The 11,230-nt window shown below is 48.8% G+C and overlaps 3 protein-coding genes across 3 annotated transcripts; 2 read left to right on the forward strand and 1 right to left on the reverse strand.

Annotated features, from left to right (window-relative positions):
• Positions 1-5,502: 5,502 nt before the first annotated feature.
• Positions 5,503-7,489, forward strand: F5147DRAFT_838857 (WD40-repeat-containing domain protein; the record flags this gene model as incomplete). Its single annotated transcript, XM_041444181.1, has 6 exons — positions 5,503-6,408; positions 6,460-6,501; positions 6,556-6,643; positions 6,698-6,729; positions 6,791-6,925; positions 6,980-7,489. The coding sequence occupies 6 exons, from the start codon at positions 5,503-5,505 to the stop codon at positions 7,271-7,273; spliced, it is 1,497 nt and encodes a 498-aa protein (XP_041290145.1). The 3' UTR covers positions 7,274-7,489.
• A 36-nt stretch (positions 7,490-7,525) lies between these two features.
• On the reverse strand, positions 7,526-8,362 carry F5147DRAFT_776433 (initiation factor eIF2 gamma, C terminal-domain-containing protein; the record flags this gene model as incomplete). Its single annotated transcript, XM_041441854.1, has 5 exons — positions 7,526-7,600; positions 7,654-7,888; positions 7,951-8,012; positions 8,073-8,200; positions 8,254-8,362. The coding sequence occupies 5 exons, from the start codon at positions 8,360-8,362 to the stop codon at positions 7,526-7,528; spliced, it is 609 nt and encodes a 202-aa protein (XP_041290146.1).
• Positions 8,363-9,565: 1,203 nt separating this feature from the next.
• Positions 9,566-10,888, forward strand: F5147DRAFT_294260 (WD40-repeat-containing domain protein). Its single transcript, XM_041429076.1, has one exon. The coding sequence runs from the start codon at positions 9,708-9,710 to the stop codon at positions 10,752-10,754; it is 1,047 nt and encodes a 348-aa protein (XP_041290147.1). The 5' UTR covers positions 9,566-9,707; the 3' UTR covers positions 10,755-10,888.
• The last annotated feature ends 342 nt before the right edge of the window (positions 10,889-11,230 follow it).

Consider the following 11,230-nt stretch of genomic DNA (forward strand, 5'->3'; position numbering starts at 1 on the left):
TGGGCAGCTGTCTACTCGCCAGATATGACCTTGTTTGCAACCGGTGGTTCCGAACAGCCTTGGGATACTGAAGATAACAACACCCCGGTCAAAATCTGGGATGCGAAAACAGGTCAGCTTATCGCCACTCTTGAAGGACACACGCGCTGGGTGTTTTGCTTGGTTTGGACTCCGGATGGAAAAATGCTTATATCTGGGTCATCCGATCAGTCGATTAGGACATGGAGTACTTCAACTTGGAAACAGATTGCAGTGTTGGAAGGGCACACTGGGTCTGTCCAGTCCATTGCCATATCTCCAAATGGCCGCATCCTCGCAAGCGCATCGTTGGACAACACAGCGCGATGATGGAACCTCGACGACAACCAGCTCATCAGTTCGCCCCTCCAGCATCCATTTCATGTGTTTCCTGTGTCATTTTCGGCAGATGGAAAGCTACTAGCCACTGGCTGCGGTGACAAAAATGCGTACATTTGGGACATTTCTACAATCGTAAAAGAAGCTGGCCTTGACGAACTTCTGTTGGACCAGCGCGACAAGTCAATCCTCACTGTATGTGACCCTTTTATAATCAGATCTCAATCATTTAAACATATGTAGGCGGATGCTACACGACGTCCTGTTCGGCCATTCGATCTCTCTGTATGTGACACTTTCGTGTTCAGTTCTCATTATATCTAAACTTATTCCTTTCAGGCTGATGCTACACGACGTCCGGCCCGTCAGCCAATCATCGTCCCTCAGCGCCGGATACCCCGAGTTGTTTTTGACGACTTACCGGATCGCGCTCATGTACGTCGTTAATGACATATCCAACACTATTTTTCCTGACCTCGATGTTCTCAGGTTTCTGCACGACACCGTCTCCACCCTCGATCATGGGTATCCCATGTAAACACACTTCGTGGCCGGATTTCCTCTTTATTCCGCCCCATACACCCCGATGCCCACGATACGCCATCTCGACCCCGCCCGTTTCACTGGGTTCGAAATCGTTCTCTCTAGCCAGACCAAGCGGTGAAGATATCGAGTTGCACCAACGTCCCTCAGTAGTAGTCGACGTCCCTCATTGCCAGGCCAAAAGGGTATGTCACACACTCACTCCTCTAATGTTCAAGCCCCATCTCATACCACATAGAGGAACGCATCAGCACGAGAAAGGCGCAGGCCAACAATTCCATTGAAGTCTAAGAAACCTGCTGCAAGCACCTCGCGCCCTCCCAATCGCAACACCATACAACAATCTAGTGGTGTGGCTCAGGCTCAGTCATCTTCGCAACTGTATGCCGTCTCCACCTCCACCACATCTTACGCCGTCAAAGATACACCTTCGAGCGCCAATCCGCATGTAACAATAAGACACGTTGGACGCTGGACTCGCTTCTGGCTTTTTATTTGTTGTGCTTCTACTGAGTATACCGATGGTCATCATTAATCGTAGTACCATTCTCTTGTCATTCACATCTGACTGACCACTAGTATGATATTTATCTCATCCCTCGAGTACATACAACAGAGGCATACTTATACACCTGCGCACCAAACCATTTTTAACTGCTAAGTTTGTTGTACTATACAAATTGCATTCACTTCAATGTGAATGGAGACGAAACGAATCAAATGTCATATATTGTGATAGTCTCGGGTCTCGAGCTCGTGTGCTTTGTTCCTCTGACATCAGCAGACAAAAAAGCGCGGCAAGGAAATCGCTGCCAAAGCGTTTTGTGCGGTCTCGCCTTCAAGTCATGACAGGGTTGATTCCAAAGACTTGGACACGTGTTGAGGAAAAGCTGGTAGCTGACCAGTCGACCCGTCGCTGAGCTGCAGATGGCTGATTAAAAAGACAGGCAAGGCTATTATATAGTTAAATGCCAATTGCAAAAAGCGAAGTTCCTTTCTGGGTGAGCGCTAGTGAATACTGAACCGCCGTGCCTGTAACAATAATGAGTAAAATGTTGGACGTTCCATGCTAGGGACCGCTCATGCTCTGACACAACTAAAGACTACTTCCCGCAGCTCTAGGGAATCGCATCATCCGACTGAGGGCGTGATTATCTCCAGGGCTCTGGACCATGGAGAGGAGTTGGGTGGGAAAAGGCAGTTCAAGACGTTTGTAGCGAGGACAACAGAGTGAAGCTGCGTTGGGGAAGATCGTCGCGGATGGAGGTTGTAGTGACGCCGCTGTAGACTGAAGACTGCGACTGATGGAATGTGACTCGTGATCAGAAATAATGCTTGGGCGCTTCAGTTGCACAGCCCATGCTAAAAGCTGTGAAGTGAACACAAGGATGACACATTTAAACTGTACCACTCAGACTTGCAGTGCACTCTTGACCTATACGCCCTTTGGGTCTTGCTGCGGAAGCAGCTGAGCAACATATCATTGTGAGTGAAGATTTTGGACTTTGTTGGATGGAAGCTGAGACGGAACTGCGCCAAGATGTCTGTAATCAGAGTTAAGGCATTAGGGCCGTCACCAATCACACCCTGCCAGAAATTTCAGGGACACACCAGTTATGTCTCTGGCGCCATACATCTGCCAGGCAAAGAACGAATAATGACCTGTTCATCGGACGGCTCGCTGCGGGTATGGAACTTGAAGACTGGCAAACAGATAGGATACGACTGGCGGGATGGAGAAACTAGAGTGTGGACCATAGCGTTGTCTCCAGACGGAAAGAAAGTGGTCAGCGGGAGTGATGATCACGGTGGGGTGAGTTTGTGGGACATTGACACGGGCAAAGTGATTGGGAGATGGATGGGGCATACAGATGGAGTGACTTCTGTCTGTTGGAGTCGAGATGGTCAGCGAGTCTTGAGCGGTGCTCACGATGGGACTGCAAGGCAATGGGATGTAGAAAACGGAGAAACAATCCTCACACCAATCAAGGCAGCTGGGCACTATTTATCGGCAGTCGTCTACTCCCCGGACATGACCTTGTTTGCAACTGGTGGAGCCGAACGCCCTCCGAACTATATGCCAAACACTAGTACTGAAAATGAAAAATCCGTGATCAGAATCTGGAATGCCAAGACAGGCGAACTTGTCGCTACTCTTGAAGGACACACACGTTGGGTGCGGTGCCTGGCTTGGACCCCAGATGGAAAAACGCTTATATCCGGGTCAGACGATTGCTCGATCAGGACATGGAATACTTCAACTTGGAAGCAGATCACACTGTTGGAAGGGCACGCTTACGGTGTCGTTTCCATTGCAATATCTCCCAATGGCCGTATTCTCGCAAGCGCATCATATGACACCACAGCGCAATTATGGAACTTCGACGACAACCAGCCCATCAGTTCGCTCCTCCACCATCCATCTATCGTTCATTCTGTATTGTTTTCAGCAGATGGAATGCTACTGGCCACTGGCTGTTATGACCGAAATGCGTACACTTGGGACATTTCTGCGATTGTAAAAGAAGCTGGTCTCGACGAACTTCTGTTGGACAAGTCGATCCTCGCTGTACGTGATACTTTTATAATCAGATATCACTATTTATTTGGACATATGTATGTAGGCTGATGCTACACGACGTACAGTCCGTCAGCCAATCATTGTCCCCCAGCGCCGGATACCCCAAGGGTTTTTTGACGACTTACCAGATCGAGCTCACGTAGTACGTCGTCAATGTCTAATCCAGTGCTTTTTTTCCTGACCTCAATGGTCTTAGGTTTCAGCACGACCTCGCCTACATCCTCGATCGTGGGGATCACATGTAAGCACTCTTGGTAGTCGGTTGTCCTCTTTATTCCGCCCCATACATTCCGATGCCCAAGATACGTCATCCCGACCCCGCCCTTTCCACTGGGTTCGAAATAGACTCTTTGCAAGACAAAGTGGTGAAGATATCGAGCTCCGTGCGCATCCCTCAGCAGTCGTCGATGTTCCGTATGCCAAGGGCAAACGTGTATGTCATTTTCGTCTTTGTCGAGTATCCACACCATCTCATATCACGCCATAGAGGAACGCATGTGCAAGAGAAAGACGGATGAAAATTATTCCATTGAAACCCGGGAACCCTGCCGTAAGCACCGCAGGCCCTCCCAATAGCAACACCACACAACACTCCAATGGTGCAACTCAAGCCCAGTCTTCGCAAGCACAGGCTGCTGTCTCCACTTCTGCCGCACCTCCCGCCGTCGCTAACACAACTCCAAACACTAATCCTCATGCAATGATAAACAACGCTGGACGCTGGACTCGCTTCTGGCTATTTTTTTGTTGTACCTCTCCCGAGTATACCCATGACCATCAGTAACATAAATATTCTGTCTGTTTTCTTGTTTTTCTCTCCCATTTCATCCTTCCAGTACATAAAATGGGAAATTATCAAACACTTCACATACCACGCCTGATCCTATTCTCCGTCAATGTCGACAAGCCTTTACTGATTGGGCAATGGAATCTTCTCAGTAAACGTGTATACTGTATACTAATACCAAAATGAAAATCACTTGCACGAGTGTGCTGCAGAAATGATCCATATGTAGATTGGCTCCGGTCCCATCAAGCGCAAGAATGTGGGAAGTAAATCAGTCCAACTCCAGTTCCACGCTGCACACTTCCCCAAACTGATGGGAAGTCAGCGAATGAGTTTGCTGACATCAATGGTGTACTTGCCTACAAGCCGCCAATGCTTCTGAAAACGTCTCGTAAGCGCGACCTTCTCTCCAACCTTAGTACATGCGGGCAAAGCCTCTTTCACGCTCAACACCCGTCCACTAGTCGAATCAATGTTAATAAGCAGGAGCTCGTTCTTGGTGACTTTATTTGTTTCTTGTCCTGTGTACGAGCGCCCAGCAAATGACGGATGAGGAACAGACTGGATTCAAACTCTATATTCTCTTTAGAACACGCCAGCATATCGAAAACGAGGATTCTCACCGCTGTAGACCTTTGCCAGCACTTGACTAACGAGATGATCCGTTCTGCACAACGTAGGATCAATCTTGGTCCCAACGCCGATCAGCCCTCCGCAAACTGCAAACTGCAAGTGATTCTTCTTAGCGTGCAGAGAAACGATCCTGCTAGAAACAGGCTTGCAGCGATAGCTATGCGCTTTACGATGTATTCGTTGGGAGGGAGTACAGTGACTCCATTGTCTCCGTTGTAGGCTGAAGATTGAATGCCACACGTGATCAGAAATGAGGCTTGGGCGCCTCAGTTGCACAGCCTGTGCTAGAAGCTGTAAAGTGAACAGGAGGATGACACATTTGAACCGTACCACTCAAACTTAAAGCTTAAAGTGCGCTCTTCACCTACATAGCCGCCCTTTGTGTCTTGATACTCATACGTAGGGAGCAGGCGAGGAACATATCGTTGTAAGTGATACTTTGGACTTTGTTGGATGAAGGCTGAGACGGAGCTGCGCCTAGATGTCTTCACCCAGAGTTGGAAGCAAGGAGGCATCAGAGATAAGACCCTGCCAGAAATTTGAGGGACACACCCACTCGGTCTGCGGCGCCATACTACATCTGCCAGGCGGAGAACGGATAATGACTTGTTCATGGGATGGCTCGCTGCGGGTATGGAACTTGAAGAGTGGGAAACAGATAGGAGACGACTGGCGGGACGGAGAAACTAGAGTGTGGACCATAGCGTTGTCTCCGGACGAGAAGAAAGTGGTCAGCGGGAGTGATGATGGTGGAGTGAGGTTGTGGGACATTGACACGGGCAAAGTGATTGGGAGATGGATGGGGCATACAAATGGAGTGGATTCTGTCTGTTGGAGTCGAGATAGTCAGCGAGTCTTGAGTGGATCTCACGATGGGACTGCAAGGCAATGGGATGTAGAAAACGGAGAAACGATCCTCACACCAATCAAGGCAGGGCACTATTTGCTGGCAGTCGTGTACTCCCCAGACATGACCTTGTTTGCGACTGGTGGATTCGAACACCCTTGGGATAATACTGGAGATAACAAATCCGCGATTAAAATCTGGAATGCCAAGACAGGCGAACTTGTCGCAACTCTTCAACCGGGACACGTCTCAGATTGGGTGCGGTGCCTAATTTGGACCCCAGATGGAAAAACGCTTATATCTGGGTCAAACAATTGGTCGATTAGGACATGGAATACTTCAACTTGGAAGCAGATCGCACTGTTGGAAGGGCACACTTACGCTGTCAAATCCATTGCAATATCTCCCAATGGCCGCATTCTCGTAAGCACATCGTACGACCGCACAGCGCGATTATGGAACCTCGACGACAACCAGCCCATCAGTTCGCCCCTCCAGCATCTATCTACCGTGCTTTCTGTGTCTTTTTCGGCAGATGGAACGCTACTGGCCACTGCCGGCGCTGACAAAAATGCGTACACTTGGGACATTTCTGCGATTGTAAAACAAGCTGGTCTCGACGAACTTCTGGTGGACCAGCGCGACAAGTCGGTCCTCACTGTACGTGACACTTTTATAATCAGATCCCATTATTTATTTGGACATATGTAGGCCGATGCTACACGACGTCCGGTTCGGCCATTCGACCTCTCTGTACGTGACGCTCTCATGCTCAGTTCTCATTGCATTTAAACCTATCACTTCTAGGCTGGACGTCCGATCCGACAGCCAATCATTGTTCCCCAGCGCCGGATGCCTCAAGGGTTTTTTGACGACTTACCAGATCAACGCTCATGTACGTCGTTAATGTCTAATCCAGCGCTTTCCCCCCTGACCTCAATGTTCTTAGGTTTCAGCACGACATCACCTGCACCCTCGATCGTGGGCATCGCATGTGAATACCCTCAGTATCCAGTTTTCCTCTTTATTCCGCCCCATGCAGTCCGACACCCATGATAGATCATCCCGACCCCGACCTTTCCACTGGGTTCGAAATCGACTCTCTGGAAAACAAGGCGGTGAAGATATTGAGCGTCCCTCAGCAGCCGTCGATGTTCCGTATGCCAAGGGCAAACGTGTATGTCATTTTCGTCCTTGTCGAGTATCCACACCATCTCATATCACGCTATAGAGGAACGCATCAGCAAGAGAAAGACGGATGAAAATTATTCCTCTGAAGCCTGGGCACCCTGCCACGAGTACCTCACTCCCTCCCAATAGCAACGCCGCACAACACTCTAGTGATGCAGGTCAAGCTCAATCTTCGCAAGCACAGGCTGCTGTTTCCACTTCCACTGCACCTCCCATCGCTAACACAACTTCGCACCCGAATCTCGATGCAACGATCAAAAACACTGGACGCTGGACTCGCTTCTGGCTGTTTTTTTGTTGCACCTCTCCCGAGTATACCCATAGTCATCAATAATATATCTCGTCCCTTTTCTTTCCCTTTATGAAGACCTCTCCCATCCCATCCTTCCAGTACATACAGTGGAAAATTATCGATCACTTCACATGCCACGGTTGATTCTATTATTTGTTGTTGCCAACAAGCCTTCACTAGTGCACTGATCAGGAACGCGAATCATTCCAATAAACGTATGTACTACTGAAATGAAAAACACTTGCATTTGCGTGCTGCAGAAATGATACATGTGTAGATTGGCTCCGGTCACAGTCACATCAAGTGCAAGAATGTGGGACGCGCATCAGTCCAACTCCAACACCGTCCCGCGTTGTACACTTCCCCAACCTGATGGGAAGTCAGCTAATGAGTTCGCTGAGTTCACAGAAACACTTGCCTACAAGCCGCCAGTGCTTCTCAATACGTCTCGAAAGCGCGACCTTTTCTCCAACCTCCGTACATGCGGGCGAAGTCAACTGGATCTTCGCGAGATCTCCTTTTACACTCAACACCCATCCACCAGTCGACGTTGACCCGATGTTAATCAGTAAGAGCTCGTTCTTGGCAAGTTTCGAGACTTTTGTTTGTTTCTTGTCTTCTGCACGAACTCCAAGCAAACGGCGGAGAAGGAACAAACTGATTTCAAGATCTAGATTTTCTTCCGAACGTGACACCATATCGAACAGGAGGATGCTCACCAGTATAGACCTTCGGGAGCTTCCCCACCGTGCCCAGCACTTGACCCACAAGACGATCCGCTCTACGCAATGTAGGATCAATCTTGGTCCCAACGCCGATCAGCCCTCCTGGAAATGCAAACTGCAAGTAATTGTTCTCCGCATGCAGAGAAGAATCCTGCTGAAAATCGGCTTGTGGCGATGGGTATGCGCTTTACGATGTATTCGTTGACAGCGTCGATGTTGTATTTCAGTTGCATAGATATCGTGTCTGTTACGAGAATGAGTACAAATATAGAATAGTCCATGCCACTGAGGACGCACCCTTGACGAATGCAGCGATTGATTTTTGGTGTGCACGAGACTTGACTACCTTGTTCTGCAAAATAATGATGTTTTCCAGCTTCATGATCTCGACCGCAGCCAAGTGCATGATTCGTTTTCTGCGATCAAAAGACACTGTCCATGACTGCGGCACCGTTGAGTATGGTAGACATTAGAATACCGTAACCAAGGCAGTCCACGAAGGAAACATGGCAAATTAGTTTCATCCTGTGACCGCATCCTGGCCGTTCGCACGGAGGATTATCTTGTCTGAGTGATACGATCGATAGCAGCCTGGGTGGGGACATGCCTCGTTCTCGCATTTGTAGATCTATGATGGAAGATTAAAGGCGGATCAGATGTGAATCAGAATATACATACTTTTGCATTTGCGTAACACAACCTGATCGTGATGTTACGAATGGGCTCGCTTTTGAATCGTACAGTCATGACGCCCGATATGACCTTCACCACTGTCGACTCTGTTTGAATTGTCTCTGCAGAGACAACCAATGGCTAGATTATAGGTACTCGCAGAACTCTGCGTGCCCAAGACCTAGAAGGATCCCTCGATGAATCGCTTCAAATAAAGGAAAGCTGCTTGCGCACCTTTTTTGATATTACTTGGGGTGAAAGTGGGCGTCAGCTTCGTGATATCTATGTCACCTTTTGCGAATCCCCCCTCTTTTTCAGAGTCTCATTCTTGGTGATGTTTCTTCGTCTGACATTTTCTGTGATCAAGGGAGGAGGTCGACGCTTTTCAGCTGTCACTCGAAAAAGTCCTAAATCTGAATAGTATTTGAATAGTTCATGCTGCGCTAATCAAACAACATCGGATGTGATCTTATTACCATCATTAGTCCCTTCAAGGAAATGTAGAGAAAGCGCCGTTGAAAACTCCAAGTCCAACGAGCAATATCTGCTGAGGGCGAACATTTCCTCGGCTACTTTGCTGCTCTGAAGTGGTGATCCGGCGATAAAGCTATAGTGCTATACTCATGCTTGGTGACTTTGTGTCCATATTTGTGAGGGTGTGTTGTGCCTTGAGCAGATGGGCATCGAGCACCGGGCACCTTCAGGGAGCAGTTGGGTAGGGAGAGGCAGTTTAAGATGTTTTGAACGAGGATATCGGAATGAACGTGCGTTGGGCAAGGTTGTAGCAGAGCGCATGAAAGGTATGCGGGGACTCCGTTGTAGACCGATTGTGACTGATGCAATGTGACTTGTGATCAGGGATGATGCTTAGGCGTTTCAGTTGCACAGCCTATGCTAGAAGTGAACACGACGACGACACATTTGAACCGTACCGCTCAAACTTGCAGTGCACTCTTGACCCAAACGTCCTTTGTGTCTTGCTGCCAATACGGGGGGAGCACCTGAGAAATATACCATTGTAAGTGAAGATTTTGGACTTTCAAGTTGTTGGATGAAAGCTAAGACAGAGCTGCGCCAAGATGTCTTTAGGCAGAGTTAAAAGGAAGGAGGCATCAGCGATCACACCCTGCCAGAAATTCGAGGGACACACCGATTGTGTCTATGGCACCATAAATCTGCCAGGCGGACAACGGATAATGACTTGTTCATGGGACGGCTCGCTGCGGGTATGGAACTTGAAGAGTGGCAAACAAATCGGAGACGAATGGCGGGACGGAGAGAGTGAAGTGTTGACCATAGCTTTGTCTCCGGACGGGAAGAAAGTGGTCAGCGGGAGTGAGGATGGTGGAGTGAGGTTGTGGGACATGGACACGGGCAAAGTAATTGGGAGATGGATGGGGCATACAGACAGAGTGAATTCTGTTTGTTGGAGTCAAGATGGTCAGCGAGTCTTGAGTGGATGTACCGATGGGACTGCAAGGCAATGGGATGTAGAAAACGGAGAGACGATCCTAACACCAATCAAGGCTGGGCACTCTTTGTTAGCAGTTGCCTACTCCCCAGACATGACCTTGTTTGCGACTGGTGGAGCCGACCGCCCTTGGGATGACACTGGAGATAACAAATCCGCGATCAAAATCTGGAATGCCAAGACGGGCGAAAAGCTTGTCGCTACTCTTGAAGGACACACAGATTGTGTGCGGTGCCTGGTTTGGACCCCGGATGGAAAAACGCTTATATCCGGGTCAGACGATTTCTCAGTCAGAACATGGAATACTACTTCAACTTGGAAGCAGATCGCAGTGTTGGAAGGGCACACTTCCGGTGTCTTTTCCATTGCAATATCTCCCAATGGCCGCATTCTTGCAAGCGCATCGTACGACCACACAGCGCTATTATGGAACCTCGATAACAACCAACCCATCAGTTCGCCCCTCCAGCATCCATCTCACATGTTTTCTGTGTTGTTTTCGGTAGATGGGAAGCTACTAGCCACTGGCTGTGAAAACAAAAATGCGTACACTTGGGACGTTTCTGCGATTGTAAAAGAAGCTGGTCTCGACGAACTTCTGTTGGACCAGCGCGACAAGTCGGTCCTTGCTGTACGTGACACTTTTTTATTATAATCAGCTCTCACTATTTATTTGGACATGTAGGCTGATGCTACACTACGTCCAATCCGTCAGCCAATCATTATCCCCCAGCGCCGGATGCCCCAAGGGTTTTTTGACGACCTGCCAGATCACGCTCACGTACATCGTTAATGTCTAATCCAGTGTGCTGTTTTTGCTGACCTCAATGTTCTTAGGTTTCAGCACGACTTCGCCTCCACCCTCGATCGTGGGCATCGCATGTAAGCACCCTTGGTAGCCGGGTTTCCTCTTTATTCCGCCCCATGCATTCCGATATTCATGATGCGTCATCCCGACCCCGCCCTTTCCACTGGGTTCGAAATCGACTCTCTGCAAGACAAAGTGGTGAAGATATCGAGCTCCGCACGCGTCCCTCAACAGTCGTCGATGTTCCGTATGCCAAGGGCAAACGTGTATGTCATCTTTGTTCTCTTCGAATATTCACACTCATCTCATCTCACGTAGAGGAA

This window comes from Suillus discolor (genome assembly GCF_016758755.1).
Source record: "Suillus discolor strain FC423 chromosome Unknown F5147scaffold_48, whole genome shotgun sequence".
Classification (NCBI taxonomy): domain Eukaryota; kingdom Fungi; phylum Basidiomycota; class Agaricomycetes; order Boletales; family Suillaceae; genus Suillus; species Suillus discolor.

Excerpts from the sequence above, each read along its gene's own strand:
- F5147DRAFT_294260 (XM_041429076.1), top strand. The coding sequence starts at position 9,708 with ATGTCTTTAGGCAGAGTTAAAAGGAAGGAGGCATCAGCGATCACACCC.